The 21,813-nt window shown below is 48.2% G+C and overlaps 2 protein-coding genes across 2 annotated transcripts in view; one reads left to right on the top strand and one right to left on the bottom strand.

Annotated features, from left to right (window-relative positions):
- Positions 1 to 9,661, top strand: part of EVPL (envoplakin) — a 28,398-nt gene extending 18,737 nt beyond the window's left edge. The window contains exons 16-21 of the mRNA XM_067547589.1: positions 556 to 749; positions 2,400 to 2,550; positions 3,406 to 3,489; positions 3,571 to 3,681; positions 5,001 to 5,093; positions 5,868 to 9,661. Coding sequence (XP_067403690.1) covers positions 556 to 749; positions 2,400 to 2,550; positions 3,406 to 3,489; positions 3,571 to 3,681; positions 5,001 to 5,093; positions 5,868 to 9,317 — 4,083 coding nt within the window. The 3' untranslated portion in view covers positions 9,318 to 9,661. The remainder of the gene's footprint in view (positions 1 to 555; positions 750 to 2,399; positions 2,551 to 3,405; positions 3,490 to 3,570; positions 3,682 to 5,000; positions 5,094 to 5,867) is intronic.
- A 3,137-nt stretch (positions 9,662 to 12,798) lies between these two features.
- Positions 12,799 to 21,350, bottom strand: CDK3 (cyclin dependent kinase 3). The gene is made up of 7 exons (XM_067547845.1): positions 21,223 to 21,350; positions 19,706 to 19,783; positions 17,640 to 17,760; positions 16,769 to 16,939; positions 16,315 to 16,416; positions 15,223 to 15,426; positions 12,799 to 13,836 (listed from the first exon to the last, which is right to left on the bottom strand). Exons 1-7 carry the CDS (start codon positions 21,348 to 21,350, stop codon positions 13,711 to 13,713), a joined length of 930 nt encoding a protein of 309 aa, XP_067403946.1. The 3' UTR covers positions 12,799 to 13,710.
- Positions 21,351 to 21,813: the final 463 nt, after the last annotated feature.

Genomic DNA, 21,813 nt, shown 5'->3' with positions numbered 1-21,813 from the left:
GCCACCTGCATGTACCTCACCGATCACTCCCCTCGTCGATCTACCCCAGTGCCCCACAATCAGTTGCCCTAGCGCACAAATGCTCCTTCTCCACCTATGAATGTCCCAGCCCCAGTCTCTCTGCCCTACCATCAACTCCCCTTTTACCCACATTGACTCTTTCCATAATGCCTCCAGCTCTCTTGACCCCACCCACGCCAGCCCCTTTGTCTCTCTCTCTTTCCCCAGCTTTCCAATTGATTCCCCAAGCCCTCCCTCCAACATCTGTCCCTCCCTCAATGTCCGCAAGCCATCCTTGCACTCAGCAACGTTTGCATTCTACCAAGCCCCCCACAAACCCACAGTGGATTTTTTCTGTATCAATTTCCCCATCGCAATTGATGATGAAGATGTTGGGGGGGCGGGGGAAGAGACTCTCCCTTCATTTTCTTCTGCCCCATTGAGCCAGTGACTCCCTCTCTGGGACCCCGACGGCATTACATGGCCGGGAGAGGAGTTCAGTAGGCGGTGCGAGCGGAACGGCCGATGCTAATCCAGCAACTGCTCCCTTCCCAGAGACTGAAGCGGGATCTGGTCGCCCGGGAAGACTGTGTGCTGAAGCTGAACCGTGCCCTCAAGGATGCTGAGCACAGCTGCAGCGCTGTGCAGAACAACTTCCAGGAGTTCTGCCCAGACCTCCCCAGGCAGAAGCGGGAGGTGCAGCTCCTTAACGACCGCTACCATGCTGTAGCTGACCAGCTGGATCACCGGTGAGCAGCACAGCCCCTGTTACGTGGGACCAGGGGGAGGGAGGGCTGGCATTTGGGGAGGACCAGCCAGATGAGGGTCGGGTCCAACTCCAAACTGAAATTTACCTGACTCGTTTGAATTGAAGGGCCAGCTTGAGGATTCGGGACATTCTCAGGAGATCATCTGGACTCGCCTTTGTCCCAGGACCTCAGTCCAATTCCCCTGGGCCAGTATAGTTTGGGATGCTGTTCGGCCCTCTTATGTACAGTACAGGCTTTGTCTCTGCGGTCAGACAGCCGGGGAGAATGCTGGCGGAGCGGCTGTTGGCTCCTGCCCTCCTCTCCCAGTTACCACTCACCCCTGTAGCTGTGCTGGTGACAACTGCAGAGTCATTCGTGCACACAGCAGGAGGGGCACGCAGCCTCCTAACTTTAAAACTTCCCTTCTCCATAATCACAGTCTGTCTGTCTTGCTGTTGCCGGGTGCTCCTTGTACACCTCGTGTACTCCTGTCATGAACTCCTTGTGCACACCAGCTACTCCTAACAGGTCAAGCTCCTGTACCAGATACAGACTAGCTGTAGAGCTTCCGTTCTAGAGACTGATACACCGATGTGTTCTCCATAAGATCCTTTCATGCACAGCCAGCGAGAGCAGGTATGTGCTCCGGTAAGGTGAGCAGTGCAGTTGTAGCTGTCGGTCCCAGGGTCTTAGAGAGACAAGAGACCAGCTTTCGAGCCATGCAGAGCTGCTCTTCAGGTCTGGGAAAGGTACTCCCAGCGTCACTGCAAAACACGAGGGGGAACATGTGATTTAGCGGCAGTCCTGTAAGGGACCATTCAACGTACGTGGCCTGTTAACACCTCTGCTCTCAGAGGACAAAAAGAGGGGATTAGTGGATTATAGATTGTTGTAATCAGCCATAAATCCAGTGTCTCTGTTCAGTCCATGATTTTTAGTGTCTAGCAAGGGGCATGCACAAGGAGGGACAAGCAGGGGCCTGGGTCCCCCCAATAATCAGTGGGAGCAGAGAGCTCCTCTGGCCACGGGGCCATGGCAGGGTCACAGAACATGCCCTCCCAGAAGCAGTCCAATTTAAATTCCTGTGCACGCATCCGTATCTAGCAGAGTAATGCGTTTACGCTGCCAGATTCAGCTTCTGGAAGTGAAACCAGGCAATCCGGACGCGCTCGAATGAACTCACGTGCGGGTGAGTTCTGTTCCCAAGGCCATCACTCTAGAGCTGACCTATCAGTCCTCCGCCTCCCAGGAAACCCACCCAACACCTACAGTGGGTGCTAACTACTTATGCTAAACAATCTGTCCCCCTGCATTTTGCTGTGATGCTGGGAGTGTCTTTCCCAGCTCTGTGCAGCTCCAAAGCTTCTCTCTCTTGCCAATACAGGATATTGCCTCACCCGCCTTGTTTCTCACGTAAGGTGTGTTACAAATGTCGCCAGCTGTGGCTGAAGAGGATAATGCAGTTTAGCATTCGGGAACGGTGCTACCAGCCAAGCCTTCCTGTTTGCTGGCCAGCTACCACCACCCCTTTCGTTATCCTGGTTTTCACCTGGTAACATTGCCAGTGTCCCTTCAGCAATTTGCACATGAAAACCTTCTTCCCCTTTAACCCCCCCCCCCCCCCCCCCCCCCCAACCCCCACCTATCCAGGGAGAAGACCCTCCGGAACACCAACCTCACCTACCAGCAGTTCCAGAACTCCAACGAGAACATGATGTTCTGGATGAACAATCTGCCCAAGCACCAGGTCAAGACCACGGATGGGCCAAGCCAGATCAATTACAAGCTGCAGGCACAGAAGGTGAGCCTCCTGCCAGGCCTCGGGACACACCGAGACGTGGGAAGGTGACAGAAGAGTCCCTTGTTTCACCTGAAACCTGCATGGAGCGGTAACGGCTGCTCTGCTTCTCTTCCTATGCTTCACCTGGGGCTGTGCAGTGCCTAGCGCAGAGAAGGCCGGACCTCGCCTGGGGCCCAGGGCACCTTGCAACAAGGGGTGAGCAGGATAGGGAATGCAGGGGAGCCGGATCCTGCATCAACCAGCGTGCTGCTGCATGGTCTCCAAAGCCCAGGAGGCCTTGGTGGAGCATCTCTTGCCAGCTGCCCCATCCCCTTCATCCCTGGAATTGACCGCTAACCTCTATAGCTGCCAGCATCCTCAGCTGACACAGGACTACTCTGGGGAGAGGTGACCTTTCAGAGGAGACCCCCCTGAGCAAACAGGCAGAGTCAGTGGGAGGCAGTCGCTCCGTGACCTACCTGAGCTCCATCAGCCAAGGGGAAAAGAGACCTGGTGGCTCCAGGATTCTGGTCTCTTATCCGGGGGGCACACAAGGCCTGAGCTCCATCACCCCCATTATTTGACATTCCTCCCCCCCATCCCCTTAGCTTGGAGCCCCACAGCATCCATCGCTGTCAGCTTTTGCCATTAACCAAACAGAAACCAAGCCTCTGGCCAGACTGCAGCTGTGTCGCACGCTCTTTGCCATGCCCTCGACGCCATCTCTTTGTTCCCGTCTGATGGGAATCCCTGGAGAAAGCTCCCCTTTCCCCTCCGTGGCTGCCTTGTGTTTGATAGCGGCCTGTCCGGGCTGAGAGTTTTGATCAGATGTGTGTAGTGAGCCTCTCATTCTGGTTCTGTCTCTTTCTCCTACAGAGGCTGGTGGATGAAATCCAGGGCAAGGAGTCTGAGAAGAACTCAGTGGTCAAACTATCCCAGACGGTGCAGTCTGCTCTCAATGTACGTTTTGCCAGGCACCTCTGCCATCTAGCCTTGCCCAGCAGAGACCCAGTCTGACCTCTTTGTCTCCACTTGTAACAGGACTATGAGCTTCAGGCAGGCAAATACTGCTCCTCTCTGGACCCCACCCTGAGCGCTTCTGCTGCCAAAAGACTGCGTGTCACCCCACTGCAAGAGAGCGTCCAGGCCCAGGTGAGACCTAGAGACAAAGGCCTGGAGCCATATTGAGACCTGGGGTTAGGAGGTGCAGCTTCATTGACCTCCATGTGCTTTCACCTGCTTCCACCTTGTCTGAAATCAACCTACAGCTTCTCTGCTTTCCTTGGAGAGGTCTTGATTGCTTCCCCAATTCCCACCCCCAGCTCCTGCCTGCAGCTAGTGATTGTCCTGCTCCTGAAGCATGAACAGTGTTGCTGGACAAAGCAGTTTATGAAATATCAGAATAGGAATTGTTGCTTTGCCTTAATATTGCTGATAGTCTCTTCCTTACCATACTGTCAATTAAGGTGAGTGGTAAAAGGACAGGTGTGTTGGCTTGCATGGGCCATTTGCTGCTGCTAGAATAGCTGCTGCTCTCCCGTGAACACCTTTTCCCCTGGCTTGCAGCAGGATTGTACTGCTGCAGTTTTCACTTCCAAAATACCAGCAAGAACTACAAATCAGGACAATTTAGCACAATCTTTCGAGGGCTTGGCAAATGGTTTGGCAATTGGATCCAAACCAAATTCGTGTGGATGGTTCTGGTTCCATACAGAAAAATCCAAACCTCCTCTTCTGCGTGGGTTCAGGGCAATTCCTCAGACCCTTTACCCAGCCCGAGAGCAGCCTCTGGGGTGAAATGAAAAGTACCAGTTCACTTTTCGGTGCTCTGAACGTTGCTGCTGAGGGCTGCATTTGTCTTCCAGTTCCAAGCTTTTGGCTTGAGTGGGTCTAGGCTGCTATAGACGGGTTCAGCTGGGGGTGTGTGTGTGTGTGTGTGTGTGTGTGTGTGTGTGTGTGTGTGTGTGTGTGTGTGTGTGTGTGTGTGTGTGTGTGTGTGTGTGTGTGTGTGTGTGTGTGTGTGTGTGTGTGTGTGTGTGTGTGTGTGTGTTAATAAGCCTGACACCTGCCGAGAACATTACTTGGGCCCACTATGACTAGGGAGTGTTACTGCTTTGTAGCTGGCAATAATGGGAGAGTATTGTGTAGGACTTAGGCTCTGAGGCTGAGAGTCAGGGCTTCTCGGTTCTATTCCCAGTTCTGCCCCTGACTTGCTGCATGGCCCAGGGCTAGTCTCTCATCTGCCCTGTGCCTCAGTTTCCCCCACTGTAAAATCAGGGGTGATAATACCAACATCACAGGGACATTGTGTAGCTCCCTTAAAGGTTGTATAGTGCTTTGAGAGCCTCAGGTTAAAACCACTGCACAGAGGATGCATGCGGCTGGAAGGTGGAGAAGCGGGAGGAATACAACATGTCTAACAGGCCAAGTCGCAGGTGACTATCCAAATCATTCTGGCTGTTTCTTTTCAGGAGAATGATATGACAAAACTCTTCACTGAGACAGCAGCTGAACACACGCAGCAGCTCAACCGGCTGGAGTTTGCCAAGAAGGTTATGGAGAAGGTAGCTGAAGATTGTTCCAACCTTTTTTATTATTGAACGTGACCTACCTGCAAGGTGGGGGAGAAGTTATGTATCAGTGTGATGCAGCAGGGTCCTGCCTCAAGCTGGGATCTCATCAGATTTCATAAGTCAAGCAGCCTTGGGATGTGGATGGAAACCTCTCGGGGAAAAACCCATTGGGCGGCAGGCAGTACCCTGGTGATCCAGTAGGTGGTACTGTTTCCTCTGAATCAGCAAGGAACTCTGCCCCAGCACGGCATGAGGCAAGGTGCCTTCTTTCCATCGAGTGTATTAACAAATGCTTGTTTAACCAGGAAAAAAGGGATCCAGAATTGAGATGATTAACTAGTGTTCACAGCTATGTATAACCAATGCTTAGATACTAGGAATTTCAGAGAGAGAACCACCCAACAGCCTATATTCCAGCATGGTAGGAATTTAGCATTTCCTCGTGCTGGACAACCCTAAAGATATAAATACCCTAAAGATCATGCTAGTTTATGACTCCGATATTACTCGATTCACTTGGGAGAAAATTACCCCAACCACATCCATTTTTGCTTGTGTTTAATCAAAGGCTAATTTACAATTGACAAGTGATTCTTGTCATTGGGAAGTCCCTAGGGTTCTATACCAGTTTGATCTGCTATCACCTGTTCCCATTCTCCAACTTTGTAAGACGTTAGGATTCAGGGAAAGGGCCACGGGTGCCACGCTCGAAGAGTGACTTTAACGCCTTGTCTTTGTAATGAACTTCTCGCTTTCTCCTTGCAGAAGGAAGTAAAAGAGGAGGTGCTGGCAGAACAGGAGCAAATGCAACGGTCAGAAAATCTGGCTCTGTCAACAAGAGAATCAGAGGCACTGAAGTCGAAGCTTGAGGAGGAAAGGAGCAAAGTGGCAAAGGTTCAGCAGGACCTGGAAGAACACAGAAACAGGCTTCTGCTGCTGAAGACTCAAAGGCCCATTGAAAGAGTGGAAGAAAAGGAGGTGGTGGAATATTACCGAGACCCAAAGCTGGAGAGTGACTTGTCTAAGATGACGCATCAGATTGAGGATGCGAGCAGGAAAAGGGCCAGCCTGCAGGCAGATATTGAAACGATGAACAGGAAGCTCATCCAGATGGAGAAAGAGAGGAAGGTTGTTGAGGCCAAGCTGCTTACCAAAGAGGTCACTAAAATCGAGAGGGATCCAAACCTGGATAACCAAGCAGCTAGCCTCCGTGCAGAAATCGAGCGTCTCAGAGCAGGGTGCTCAGCTGCTTCCTCTAAGCTTGAACGGCTCAGGAAAGAGCTGCATGTTCTGGAGCAGAAGCAGCCCAACATCCGAGAGAAAGTGGTAGTGAAAGAGTTGGTCAAGGTGGAAAAGGACCCAGAGATGCTGAAGGCTGTCAGGACGTTTCAGATGGAAATAGGCAAAGAAACCTTCAACAGGAAATCTGTGGAGGAGGCGGTAATCAAACTGAAGAGTAGGATCGAGGAGCTGGAAAGGCTGATTGAAGCAGCAGAGCCCAAAATCATTGTCAAGGAGGTGAAGAAGGTGGAACAGGACCCAGAGCTACTGAAAGAGTCTTCCAAGCTTAGAACTCTCATTGAAGAAGAGAGGAACAAGAACCTGATGCTAACCGGAGAGCTGGCAGAGCTGCAAAGCAAGTACATCATTGCAGAGAGGCAAAAACCTAAGGTAGAGGTTAAAGAAAGAGTCAATGAGATTTTTGTGGTGGATCCAGAGACAGAGAAGGAAATCGCTCGCCTGAAGAGGGAGCTCCAAGAAGTTACTAGGAAAAGGACAAAGACTGACAAGGAGGTGGAAGAGGCCTTGTCTGAACTGAACATCCTCAGGTCTCTGAAACCGACTGTGGAGTATAAGGAGGTGACCCAGGAAGTGGTGAAACTTGAGAATAGCCCAGAGATTCTTAGAGAAATTGACAGGCTGAAGCAACAGCTGAATGAGTTGGTGAACACAAATGGCAGATCCCAAGAGCAGCTCATCAGGCTGGAGGGCGAAAGGGATGAATGGAAAAGGAAACGGTCCAAAGTTGAAACCAAACTCATCAATAAGGAAGTTGTCCGATATGAGAATGACCCACTCTTGGAAAAAGAAGCCGATCGCCTCCGCCAAGAGGTGCGCAATGTGACTCAAAAAAGGAGAGCAGCTGAGGACACAATCTATGACCTGCAGAACAAGTACATGCTGCTGGAGAGGAGGAAGCCTGAAGAAAAGGTAGTAGTCCAGGAGGTGATTCTCACCCAAAAAGATCCAAAGCTCAGAGACAACCACAACAGGCTGAGCAGGAGTTTGGACGAGGAAGTGAGCAACAAGCGTCGGGTAGAGCGTGAGGTACAGCAGCTTCGGGCTGTGGTGGAAGAGAAAGAGAAGCTGCTTAACTTCCAGGAAGATCGAAACAAGAGGCTTGCGTTGGAAAAGGAGCTGCGGCAAATAACTATGAGAATAAAAGAAATAGAGGAAAGCCCTGCACCGGTGCAAGAGAAGATCATCATGGAAGAAGTAGTCAAATTAGAGAAGGATCCAGTGCTCGAGCAGGTTGCTAGTGGACTACGTCTGGAGCTGGACAATGAAAAGATACAGGTTCTGAACCTGCAGAGGGAATGCAAGAATCTGCAGGTCCAGATTGATGTTCTACAGAAAACAAAATCCCAGGAGAAGACCATCTACAAGGAGGTTATCAGAGTGGAGAAGGACAAGGTGCTAGAGAACGAACGTGCACGTGTTTGGGAGCTGCTGAGCAGAGAGAAAACTGCCCGGCAAAATGCAGAAGAGGATATACGACGACTCAAGGAGAAGATAGAGCGAGCTGAAGGCATGAAAAGGACCTGGTCCCGTGAGGAAGCTGATCTCCAGAAAGCACGAACTCTGGCTATCCAAGAGAGAGCTAACCTGGAGAGTGAGCTGAGGGAGCTGGAAAGGCAGAAACAAGAGAAAGTCCTCTTCCTCAGAGAGGAGTCCAAGCTCCTCAACCAAAAGACAGAGAATGACAGGCAAAGGAAGATGCAGCGTGGGCAAGAGGTTTCCCTCCTGGAGGCAGCTATCCTAAAGGAGAAGGACCGGATCTATGAAAAAGAGAGGTCCATCCGGGAATTCCAGTCCAGGGTCAACCGGGAAGAAATGAGCCATGAGACCCAGATGAGAGAGACTAATCTCTCCACTAAAATCTCCATTTTGGACCCTGAGACAGGGAAGGATATGTCTCCTTATGAGGCCTACAAAAGAGGCATCATAGACAGAAACCAATACATCCAGTTGCAAGAACTAGAGTGCGACTGGGAGGAAATCACCACCTTGGGCCCCAATGGGAATGTTTCTGTCCTCCTCGACAAGAAGAGTGGGAAACAACACTCCATCGAGGATGCCCTGAGGTTTAGGAAAATTACTAAAGAGGAGTACCAGCTCTACAGGGATGGCAAGATCCCAATCTCGGAGTTTGCTCTGCTGGTAGCAGGGGAATCCAAGCCTCCCTCATCTTTGTCCATTGGCTCCATCATCTCCAAGTCTCCACTTCCATCTCCGACGATGCAGCAGACTCAAAGCTTCTTTCCTCTGAGCTCGCAAAAAAGCTTCAGCGATGACACCTTCCCCATTGCCGGAGTGTTCGACACCACCACGGACACCAAGTACAACATAAAAACGGCCGTCACCAAGAAGCTGGTGGATCCCATGACAGCTCAAAAGCTGCTGGAGGCCCAGGCTGCAACTGGGGGCATCATAGACCTCATCTTACGGGATCGGTATTCTGTCCACAAAGCCATCGATAGAGGGCTGATCGACAACACCTATATGCAGAGGCTGCTGAATGCCCAGAAAGCTTTCACAGGCATAGAGGATCCTGTGACCAAGAGGAGGCTGTCTGTAGGGGAGGCAGTTCAGAAAGGATGGATGACCAAGGACAGTGCCTTCCCCTACCTGCAGGTCCAACACCTGACCGGAGGGCTCATTGATCCCAAGAAAACCGGTCGCATCCCAGTGCCAGAAGCTGCCCAGACAGGCATGATCAGCGATGACCTGGCTGAGATGCTTCAGGACGAGCCCAACTATGAGAAGGATCTTGTTGACCCAATCACCAAAGAAAAGATGAATTACAAGGAAGCCATGACTCGTTGCCGGAAAGATCCTCTGAACGGCCTCCTGCTGCTCCCAACCACCTCGGAGGGATTTCAGTCTCATCGGGCTGTGAGCCATTCCCCCATGCAGTCACGATTCGGACACTGAGCAGGGCTCCATGTTCCCTCCAACTCCACCATTATCTTAAGCCATGGTAGGACTCACAGATGAACAGACTGCCTAGCATTTCTGGCTGCGAGCTGACCTTGGTTCCAAATGACTGGGGCGACAAAGGAAGAACAGGCATTCATCAGGGGGAAAGGGTTCTAGCGGGGGCTTCTATGCCCTGCTTTAACAGGAAAAGGGGATTTTGTTTAAACAAATAGGCTTGTGGTAGTTTAAACTGTCTGACTCCCTATCACCTAGAAGTGAGGGGAGCCTGCCAATGTGCTAACGGGCTCCCAAGTTGGTTCATTCTTATGCATGCAATAAAACTAGGAGCTGTGTCCCCATTCTTGTGTTATCTTTGAAAACTGAGGCTGTACCCACCTACCCTTCAGTGTAGGTCTAAACAAAGAAAAATCCTCCACCCCGTCTTCAACACCATGGCCCAGATCCTCAAAGGTATTTGAGCATCAAACTCCCCTGGATCTGTGAGGATCTGGCCCTATATCCCTAAGGATCCCAATATCATTTTTCAAACTATAAACCCAGAGTAACGTTTCCAGAAGTAGCTAAGTGATTTAGGCACTGAGGCGTGAAAGTTAATGGGACTTGAGCCGAATGCCTTTTTACAATGCTCAGCCCCTGCTGAAATGAAAGGATCTCTTCTTTTGCATGTCATGATTCAGGAACAAAGCAAACTGCTCTTACCCTATCCCTAATTGGTACAGGAGACTCTCAGGGTTTCTAGGAGATGGCGAGACTGCCAGGGGGCTTGATTGTTCTTAGCTATGTTCCTTCTCTTCCTCCCCCACCACTGGCATACAGCCTCTCCCTGGGGATTGCATTGTATTGTATCTAGTTCTTACAAAAACCATTTGAAACAATCAACTAATTTCAACCAATGGAAAGATCATTCTGCCTTTTCAAAATGCCAAGCAATAGCATTCAGCTTGGGAGGAAAAGTGGCCTAGGAGTCACAGCGAGGGAGTGGAAACCAGAGGAAGAATTACTCATCTGCTAACAGCATTTCCATTCATGCATTTTTTTTTCCACTTCTCTAATCATCTATGGGTTGGAACCAGCTGCTAGTCAGTGCTCGCAGGTTTTACTAATGATTTCCTGTGGTGGGTGCCTGGGTCTTGAGAACAGGGGGTAGACAGACATTCAGTTCATGAACTAAGGCAGTTTATGGGTACACCAAAGAAAACAAGATATGTACTAGAATCTGTGTTAATTCTGGATTTATTAGCCTTAGCATTCTTTCAGGCTGGTTCCTGGTCTAGTGTGTCAGCTCTAGCTCCCACAAACTCCTGTTTTTCCAACCGGCAGCTGCTAACTGGCTTTTATAGCCCTGAAGATTCCCAGCAGGCTTGTAGCCAGCCAATCACAGAGCAGCTGCCTCAGGTAGCCTCTCTCTCATTTCTTCTTTCTGTCTTCCAGCAGCTCTCTGGCAACTTGGGGCATTTCTCTAGAGTTTGCAGATCATGAAGCTAGTGTTCTTCTTCTCTGCAGACACTGTAACTGTTCTGCAACCTCTGAGCTTTCCTAGGCAGGTGAGTAAACCTTCCTTTCAGTTAATCATCTGTAAGAAAGAGCTAAAAAGCTGCAGCACCATTCACCACTACGCTGTTCCCTTTCCCAGCTCACTAAGGGGACATGTCCTTGGTTACATTTTAAAGCAGTGCAAATGTTAAAATAATGGCTCTTCAGTGCTGACCAAATAGGTTTGGGGAATACTGTGTAATTCAATGATGGTGAGTTTTGTAACTTAGGTGCATAATTAATTGCTGTGTGTAATTTGCCCTGTGATTTAGAGTCAGGAGTAACAGCTGTTTACCAAGAGGTGGGTAAATTGGTTTAGAGGCAGTAAGCTGACCAAGCAGGCTGTGGTGTACCGGTTCAGCTTGCAGTCCCCTTAGAAAGAGAAGGACTAGGTAGGAATTGCACTACTGATACCAGTCCATTTCCCTGACATGGGTGCTCAGGATCAGTAATGAACAGTTCATGCACCACATCTCATGATATTGGAATTTCAGCAGTAATCATCACACCAGCATTTCAGTCTGTTCCACAGGGTAAGGGGTTCCCTCCTGCTAAAGATTTGTCAACAAAGAGCTTCCCCAAGAACTCCTAACTTAGTTAGCAGATTTTTGCCTCTTTTCTTTCTCATGGAATTTCCATGAGCAGGTCATGAGTTTCTCAGATTTGCTATTCCAAGAGTAATTGATCATAAATGCTTGAAATTCAAGCTGTGTTGCTTGATTGGGACAGATCAGATAAGTCGCATGGTATTGTCTCTGCTCCCTGATTGGATGAGTACACAGGTACCACTTCCCATGTACCGCTTAAAAATGAACAATACAGCATTGTCCAACCAAACTGATTTACAAATTGGTATAAATAACTGCGAAGAATTCTTTTGGCATGATTCATCTACATCTAGTAAATACTTTGCCTCTACAAATGCTTAGCACGTACAGAATATAAAGTGTCACTAAAATACAACATTGCACCAACTTTTTCTGCAACCGTCTTAGCAGCTGCTACTTTCTTAGGCGAGCATTCAGCGATGTAGTCGTTACTTTCAGATTTGTTCATTCCTAAGGAAGCCTTTAATACGGGCAGCCTGAATCTCCAAGGCAGCTGTTTCGTGAGGTCTGACAGTGTTTGTTTTATTTGCAGTGTTGTAGCCATGTTGGTCCCAGGACATTAGAGAGACAAGGTGAGCGAGGCAATGTCTTTTATTGGACCAACTTCTGTCGGTCAATAAAAGACATTGCCTTTCCCACCTTGTTTCTCTGAGGTTTTTTAAGATCTAATTATAGGAAGAGGGTTTTAGATATTCCTGCTGGCCTCAGAATCTGCACTGCAAATACAAGATCTATTGGTCGTGGGGTAGGAAAGGCCCGTGGTTTTGGGTTGCACTGCTACTTGACCACAGTTAGCTTCCACTGCTGAAGAAAGACGATATAGCTCCCCCTGGAATAATGCTGAAAGACATTAGGGAGATCTGTTACGAGTCAGAGAAATATTGTACCCAGCTGCAATGCTGAGGTGCTGGAGAGGTGCTTCCACTGTTTAATTCATTTATCAGCGTCTTTGCAGCCCCCTTCTTGAGGCAGGTGGGAAAACAAAACATGGAACAAAATAACTCGTCTGTCTCCAGAGCATTTCAGTAAATAAAACTTAACTATGCATTGGCTCATACTAGCTTTTGTTTAAAAGAAACTCAGTTTCTCCATGCAGCAGTGATGTTTTTATGTTCTCTACCCCTTATTCCACAAAACAATATGGGACGCCTCAGCATCTGACAGGAGTTCTGGCCTGAAGAGAGAATGAAGAAGGTGACAAAGAGAAGGCCTGTAAAAAGAAATGAACTAGCTGGATAGGCCAGTAAAAATCAAGGGGTTGTGGACACAGGTCGAGGTGATAGCATACATGAGAGATGGTTTGTTATAGGCTGCTCCGTCGTTTAGTGACCCCATGCACCAAGGCAGTGATGAAATCTGACAATCAAGATTTATGAACAAATCACATGTATTTATTTTCTTTACGGTAGGAGAGAATTCCCCCAACAGCATCAGAAGTTAGTGCTAAATCTCTTGAAAGATAAACAGTAAAATATTTTCAAAACTAACCAAAGTGATTGAACCAGAGGTATGTTTGGACAACAAACGAGAGTGTTCTCCAGAACTGCGCTACGTCACACGTTGCCCTAGCTGGAGCCTTCGGCTTCTCTTACTAGCACGATGAGGATCATTCTGAAGATATTTTCACTTGCTGTTTAGCTAGGAATTAAGGCTCTCAAACTCTTAACCAGTTTAACACAAAGACTCTAATACTAACAGCCCCTATTGCTAACAGCACTAAACAGTGGTGCTCCGGGCTCTAGGCCGTAGACCCTCCTGGCTGCTTGAGGTCAAGCACGGCCTGATGCTGGGAGTGAAATTGACAAATCTCTTTGCAATGGGATATCTGAACCACAGCAAGGACTGGGTGATCTATGGGTGTTGAAAAGACAGGCAAGCTACATTGCACTAATCATCGCTTCTGCTAGGCTCCTAGCTAAAGGACAAGGATTCTGAAGTTGCTGTCTACTGTGAAACTTCTTCTCTTCCCCCGTCAGTGTTGTATGTTGGTGGATGATGCCGTCAGCACTGTCCCTCTGTAACAACTACCTCAAGGAGGCTCTAACTGCCATAACACGTACCACCATACCCTAGCAATGGGCTGAGAGCAACCAAATAGCTCTGTCTAAATGAGAACTAACCCTTCTCTCCAGGTTCCTTTGTAATACCCCACCTTGCCTCCCTGCTAATCCACCAGAGAGGGTAAATGCACTGATGCACAGAGCTTGGCATCAGGAATACAGGGGGCCAGGAGGCAACGCGTCCTTTCATCTGCAGTGTTTCTGCAGCACACTCTGGTCTTCAGTGTCACAGGGGCTTTGCCAGAAGAAGTACTGGTGATTCAGGGCTGCCTTGGCTGAAATGCGTTTGTTAGGGTCATAGAGTAGCAGTTGCTGCAGAAGAAAACCAAGAGGATTTGGTTGGGTTTTTTTTTTTTAAAGCAGAATGTTTAATTTACCATCAGATTATTAGTCATTGAACCAAATGCAAAAGCTTTCCAATAGCACCAGCCTGTGCCACTTCCCCTCTGCCAGATTCTGGCCTCCAAAGAGTAACAATTATTATATGGTGCCTTTGTCTAATGATCCCAGAGGCTTTATTGACTTTAATCAAGCATGGCAACATCCAAGTTGAGTTAGATGAAGAGTGATATCCCCATTTTACAGATGTGGAAACTGAGGTCCACAGAAGTTAAGTGATTCACCTAAGGTTATAGAGTATCAGGGTCTGGTACAGAACCCAGACCTGCTAGCCTCCAGTCTGGTGCCCAACCACCCAGCCACATGGTTTCCCAATTATTTCGAAAAAGGAGGGCACCCCAAAAAGCTCTTTATGGACTGTGGTCATGGTCCTTACCTGTCTGGGTTGGGTCAGAGCTAGCACATTGTGCCCCGAGCATGTGCGGGTAGGAGTCTGTTCCCGACAAGCATGCTGGCCACACTGCTACTGTTAGACTTCATAATATATCACTCCTTGTCCCCAGTAAATCACTGCCCAATAATCTATCATCTGGGTTCCAAAAAAAAACCCAAAAACCCAAAGGATTGTTGTAAATGGTGAAACCCCTTCGACCAGCCGATATTTCCTAGAGGATTCTTACTAAGTGTAGTTTTAAACAGCTGCTCCATGACTGGAGGACTTTCTTACCCTATTTACTAAGCACTACAGCATGAATGTGTTTTGAGGTTTATCAGCATCCATCCATCCTGCACCACAGCTACTAGGTAGCACTTAGCAACCTAAGTCAATCGCTCTGATGCTGAATGGGGTTGAGAATCTGGTGTTAAGAACAAGATTCTGTGTGCAGTCGTCACACATACAGCTCAAGTTTTTATGTTGTGCGGTGTGCAAGACGTTGGAGGGACTTCAGAAGAGAGAAACAGCAATCACCCCACTGCTCCAGCCCTCTTAATCTTTGCAAGTGCTCAGATACCAGAGAGCTGCATGTTCCACAAGAACGTGAACAGAAAAGATTCATAGGGACCATTATGATCACCTAGTCTGACCGCCTACATAGCACAGGCCAGAGAATTTCATCCAGTGATTTGTGCATCAAGCCCAATAGAACTAATCCCTTCTCCCATGCAGGCATCTTGGTGTCCAACGGATCAAAAATACAAGAGCATGGTTCAGGGTGAGGCCAAACACAACCTAACCTGCTATTTGTCATCTCAGCTGAAAATGTGCTCCTCATTTGCTGTTTGAAAGAGCTGAACAAGCCCCCCCCCACACACATGCGCACGCACACATCCCACATCTGGTCAGAACCTACCACTCACCGCCAGTAAGTCTCTCCCATCCCGATCCAGGTTCGGCACAATTGCTGTCATCTCTTTTTTCGCCCACCTGGGAAAGTTTCCTTTGTAGTCAGGAAGCTGGGTCACCCCCGGCCACGCTGCCTCAGTGGGCGTGCCAAGGGTGCGGAAAATCCGGAAGAGCTGGTCAATTTCAGAATCCCCAGGAAACAAGGCTTTTCTTGTCACCTGGGAGCAACAAACGCACCAGATTCATGCTGTTTAATTTCCTGTCCATTATTTCCTAATAAGAATAATATTCATCTCTCATGTAGGGCAACTCTGTACATGGCACAGGAACACTAGGCAAGTGTTTAGTGACTGTCTACAATGCAATAAGTGTTTGCAAAAGTTAAATAACATTGCATCTGCTTTTCCTCTTCATCCCACCCCCTGCTCTGTTCCTCTCTCATCTATGTATAAACACACAGGTGTGTTTCCCTCAGCATATTTCTCTGCCACTTGCTCCCCTTCTCCACTCCCCTTGCATATTGTGTTCAGCTGCAGGGGCTCCCACCCCACTAATGGCTCTGTTCCCCTGACAGCATCCTCTGTTTCTGCTCCTCTTATGTGGCAGCAGCCTCTAGTGGTGGCGGCAGCTAGGTCCATCATCTTGTTTCAAGCTGCTTTTAAAGGAATACAGACTTTTTTGCAGGTGAGGTGAAATGCCAGCTCTGCAGATCAGTGTGAGAACCTCAGGCACAGGGGACACAATCTCTGTAATTCAGCCTTCTTGCTGCACCCAGCTCTTAGCAGCAGCTATCCAAGCACTGAGGTTAAAATCCACCCCAATGCAGACACCAAGTTTATGCACATTTAAAGCTTCCAAATAGAGATAAATGGACGGTAAGTGGTGTCTGGTTCTTATATAGTGCTCTTGAAGGGGGGCGGGGGAGTGACTTTCACTCTGGGTGCACAAATAAGAAGCTGCTGACTTCCTAGCTGCCTTTTTCATAGTGTATTCCCAGTGCCATCCAGGACTATGGTAAGAAATGGATAAGTATTAGACTGAATATCATGAACGTGATGTTAAAAAGAAGGGCCCGTTATCTTAGAAAGTGGTTAAACCTATTCTACCATTTCTGCAAAGATACAGCCAATGCTCCAGACATCCACTGCAGTCGAATAGTATTTACATCCCAGCAAGATTTCGGGGGCCCGGTACCATAAGGTTACCACCTATGAGAAACCAAATCAAAAGCTTTAGTCTAGTTTCACTTGTCGCGTGTCCGCAGTTCTCCGCTCTCAGCAAGGGACAGTTCCCGCTATGTTCATCTTAGAATGATTCTTTATGTACAACATCAACCCATGCCTTCTCCAAACGCACAGGAAGTGGCACCTAATCAACTGTGCAAGCCACTGCAGTGCTCAATACGCAGATTTTATAGTGATGGGCGTATTAGAAATTCACAGATTAGATTCTTCTTCACAGGAGTCAGTTCAAACAGATCAGAGTAGATAAAACAGAGAGAGAGAGCCACTGAGATACTCAGGTGAAGGCACCTTACATCAGATGGGATACAGGCATTACCTCGTGAGTGTAAGTGCGCAGAGGAACCCCAAAGGCTCTCGCCAGACCAAAATCTGCCAGTTTGATGGCTCCCATTTCATTGATGAGCAAATTCTGAGGCTTTAAGTCTCTGTGAATGACTCTGTGGGAGTGACAGAAGTTCACGCCCTGCAGCAGCTGGAACAGATAGCTCTAAGAGGAGAGATGTCAGACATAGATGCAATGAGACAGTGTGGAAAACTGGACTGCTTTAAATTACCACCTTTGAAATATGACATTAAGGAAGTGTCCAGCATCTGTATGGAAAATATTTCATTGTTTGCAATATAACTTCTCCCCCACAGCCCATACGCTGTCACGCCAGTTCCATCCAGGCCCATGACGGAGGTTCTGATCATTATCACCTAGCGATACGCTGAAATGTTCCTATCCCTGCTGCCTGCGGGAGGGAGGGAGTCAAATCCAGGATGTGCTGCCATTCACCCGGGCAGCAGCGTGTTGCTCAATATAAAAACAATTAGCAGTAGCTCCCTGGGCTATATCTCCCAACTTCATTGGTCAGACAAGCTGAGAAGTCTAGAAATGGCTGGGAAATTAACGTACCACACAACATCATCTAGAATCTTTCAGACCAAACAGCGTGAGACACCTTGGGCCTGACTTGTGGAGATGCTGAGCACTCACAGCTCCCACTGCCTTCTGTGGGAGTCAGTTAATTACCATGGGAGCTTAGGAAGAATCTCTGCTGCCAGTATAGTCTAACACACAGCTGAGCAGTTCTGAGACCATCCAGTGGAGGGCAGCAAATATAAATATAAATATAGCAAATGTAGCCTTAACGGCCTACAAATATTTTGCAAAGGTGGCAATCTTATTTCTCTAAACTCTGTACCTTTACCAAACTTAAAGGGAGCTCCCCTGCCCGGGATGAGTCCATGTACTTTTTCAAGTCCTGATTCAGATACTCAAACACCAGATACAGCTTCTTCTGACTGTGCACCACATCCAGAAGCCTAAGAACAAAATACAACCAGAACCGGTTTTATTAAAAATAGTAGGCAAGTTTCAGTCCAAACCCATGTATATCACTGAAATGAAACCGCAATGATCTGGGCAATTACTGTAGAATAGGACAGTGTTTAACATACATAGATTCTCTTCTAGCAGACCCACAATCCCTGTGCTAGCTTTTTTTCAGCAGCTGAAGGTAATAGGATTTATTTGGCACGCCTAGTGCTTTACTGGCTATAATCTAACTTCGCTACATTATGTTAGCAGCAGCTAGTTTGTAAATGGGATTATAGCGCCAGATCTCCAATGTGTGTAAATGGGCATAGCTCCACTGAAAGTCAGAGCTATACCAGCTGAGGATCTGGCCTGTAGTATCTGGGAAGAGTTAAATGTGGCTTGGAAACCATCCCGCACGTGAACGAGCATTCCCAAAAAGAACAAGGAAAGCCTGAAGAAAGCCAGTACTTCCTAGTTGGGTCATGGTGGATTCTCCATCATTGACCATTTTTAAATCAAGATTGGCGGCTTTCCTAAAAGATCTGCACTAGGAATTATGTTGGGGATGTTCTCTGGCCTGTCCTATACAGGAGGTGTCAGACTAGATGATCACAATGGTCCCTTCCAGCCTTAGAATCTATGGTATGTCTACACAGAAATAAAAATCCCACAACACCAGGCCTTTGAGCCCGGGTCAGCTTGCAGGGCTCAGGCTGAAGGTCTATAAAACTGCAGTGTAGATGTTCAGTCTTGGGCTGGAGCCTGGGCTGAGACCCTCTCCCCTCACCCCACGTGGCGTCTCAGAGCCCAGGGTCCAGCCTGAGCCTGAACATCTACACTGTAATTTTATAGCCCCGTGAGCCTGAATCAGCTGACCCGGACCATGGGTCTTTTATTGCAGTGTAGATGCACTATGAATCTAGCTGGGAGGGTAAAATCTACAGCACTCGGCTACTGCTGTCCAAAATTGCCACTGCAGAGCTGCAGCTGGTGCCTGGATTTTAAGAAGGGGAAAGGTGGGGACGGTCTCTATGAAAGGAGTAAACCTTGACCCAGAAAGCTTGGTGGTGACTAGGCAGCTCTGGCTAACGCTGATAAATGGGGCTAAGTTACCAACCCCCTGAGAGTTGGAGCTCTGCTGTAAGACACCGTGCTGTTTTTCATAGCCAAAGCTTGGCATTCTATTTACGTGGGCATCCATCTCCATTTCTGTTTGTTATTTGGTGTCTGCATTGCCAACACCCAGACGTATTTTCACATCATGTTTCCTGCATTTAAATATTCCCACCACAGTCTTGCAGCCACAGTCCTCTTCTCCATTAGCTCAGTGAGGTGATCACGTTTAAAAAAAAAAAAACAACAACAAACCACCAAGGAAATTGCCAGGGGGAGAAAAACAACTTTAAGATGCCCAGTAGAGAAAAATGTCAGTAATTTATCTACAGTGCTAATGCAACTGCAGAAGGAAAAAGAAACACATGAAGATTACAAAATTGTAAATTTGCTCCACTTTGGACATTAATTCACACTGTTCACAGAGCTTGTTCACCTGATTTTTAAATTCCAGACGCTCCTTAATTGTGTCGGATTCTATCTTTAGACACAGTCCACCAGAACAGTGGCCTTTTCCATTGCCCTGTGTGAAGGTAATGACTCTGTAAAACACCAGGAACTTTGCTAGGCACTTATCGTTTGAAAAATAGCTAAGCGAGTGGTTGTGGTAGAGAGCGAGCAGAAACCGATTTGTTATAAGTGACTGACTGAGAAATGCCATGTCCGTTTCCTTTTTATCAACAACCCTTTTACGCCTCACACACAAAGCTGGCAGACCTTTGTTTCCATTCTTATGCTCCTCAGCTTGACCCAGTTGAATCTGATCAGTAGCGAGTGAGTTGTATTGCAATGACCCAACCACTGCAATTCCATAGGCAGGCTGAGCGCTTCTCTTACCTGACTATGTTTGGATGCTTAAGTTCTTTGAGCAGAGAGATTTCTCGGATTGCTGTACTTGGAACTCCTTCTGTCTCCCTGTGGAGAAGACAGACTTTATTGCATTCCCATGATTTCCTGGGGTGGTATTAGCAGACAGATGCCAATTCAGCTTGTCCAGTGGCTCACGGATGTATTCCTTTCTGATATTTCTTTTTGGTACATGCTTACTGGGGCTTAGGACATAAAATACTGTAAAAAGTTTCTTGATCTAGGCCCCGCTCTGTGTGTATCTAGACAAATTAGGACTAGATTTTCAGGAGAGCTCAGGATCAGATTTACACGTACTCAGCACACATAACTAGGGCCAACTTTTCCAAAGAGCTCAGTCCTACATGTCCTCATGGGTGAGGAGCACGTCTGAAAATCTGGCCTTTCTTTATACGGCTAAGTGAGAGCACTAAGCTAGTAGTGGGCTTAGTTGGGCTGGTTGTCCCATTGGCGTGGGCAGAGTCAACCTAGCCAAGTTCCAACGTGTGTTGGCCCTGGTTTGAGTCTCTCCAGACCAGTGAGAGTTCTGCTTTAAGACCAGCTTGGGGAACAGCCTGCAGAGAGAAATGTTATGAAAAGGAGTGTCAAGCGCGACTGTCTCTGTGGCACAGGCTATTTTAAGATCTTTGTTCTCAGACTGAGGCACGTTTCCCGTTCCTGCCTGGGAGCTTAGCTCGTCATGGTCATTAGTACTGTTTGCTGGGAGGTGAGGCTTGTGTCTAGAGGGCTGCAATTAGGAATTTTAGGCCGTGTCTACGGTGCAACACAAACTGCACTGGCTAGATTACGGTTCTCAAGTACAGTCTGCACACAACTGTGTTTGGTAACTCTTTCAAGCCGGACTGGAATTAGCACAGCTTGCTGCTCCCTTCCGGACAAGGTTTTTATCCTAGGAGGTTTCAACCATGCTGGAAACCAGCACAACAGGGTATTAACATGGCTTCTTAATGCAGCAGTGTGGGTTGCCTAACCATCTTTCAGCAGTAGCTGTGTTGTAGGTTGACCATACGTCCCGTTCTGGCCGGGCCAGTCCGCCTTTTTAAGCCCTGTGCCGGACATCCCAACTTTTTTGGCAAAATTGGGCATTTGTCCTGTTCAAGACAATGTGCAGTTTTGCCAAAAAAAGTGGGACGTGCTGGAGGAACAGTCGGGGGAGTGAACACCAGTGCCAGCCCTTCACGGCGGGGTTTGGGCAAGCTGTGACGCCAGGCGACTCGGGCCAGTCCCGCGCAGTGAGGGGGGGAGCTCAGATGAGCGACACAGGCGAGCTGCACAGAGGGGGGAGCTGGGCCAGCTCTGGGTGGGGGAGGCAAGGGGCTTGGGTGAACCCTGAGCAATGTCCTGTTTTCCCTTTTGGGACATATTATCACCCTACCGTGTTGGGAAAACATCTCAAACCCCGTTACAAACCCTAGCATTGGCATGAACCTAGAGTTCTGGCTGCAGGGTGGAATGTGTGAGCTGGACCCTGGATTTCAGACACTCACGAATCGAGGCGGATCTTCTTTAGAGCCACCAGCTGGCCGGTCTGTTTGTTCCTAGCCTTGTACACCACGCCGTAGGTGCCTTCCCCAATCTTCTCCACCTTCTGGAACACATCCTGGAACGTGTCCATTCTCCGTCTGCAGACGTGTCCCTAAAACATTCCCTCCATCCATTAGGCAGAGTCCCACTCTGCCATTTTAGTTCCGTGCATTCTTGCATTTTAACATTGCCCACTGCAGTGGAGTACCAGCTGACTCCACCTCTCAACAAACATCCCAGTAACTTAAGGTGGTGTGGGATGGAAGAAGGTATTGCAAATGCATTAAACCTTTTCCATAGCAATAGCCCATCCTTTCCCTAACCCCTGCCAACCCCTGCAAAAAAAAACAACCTCCCCTTAATAATATCCTGTTTACATACATCCCATTGTAACCACATTCCACAAGTTCATTTACTCTCACCCTGCGGTGATTCCTTCCCAGCCCAGGGGCATGTCTCATGGCAGCGCTACTCTATAAACAAGCGTATACATCCTGAGCTGTGCTACACGCTATATACATAGGCAGGGCAGACGTTTGTCCCCCAGGGCAATA

This window comes from Emydura macquarii, unplaced genomic scaffold (genome assembly GCF_026122565.2).
Source record: "Emydura macquarii macquarii isolate MOO-44397 ecotype Brisbane River unplaced genomic scaffold, CSIRO-AGI_Emac_v2 contig_1230, whole genome shotgun sequence".
Classification (NCBI taxonomy): Eukaryota; Metazoa; Chordata; order Testudines; family Chelidae; genus Emydura; species Emydura macquarii.
Note: the sequence above shows the minus strand (reverse complement) of the source record. Positions and strands in the feature narration are given on the sequence as shown.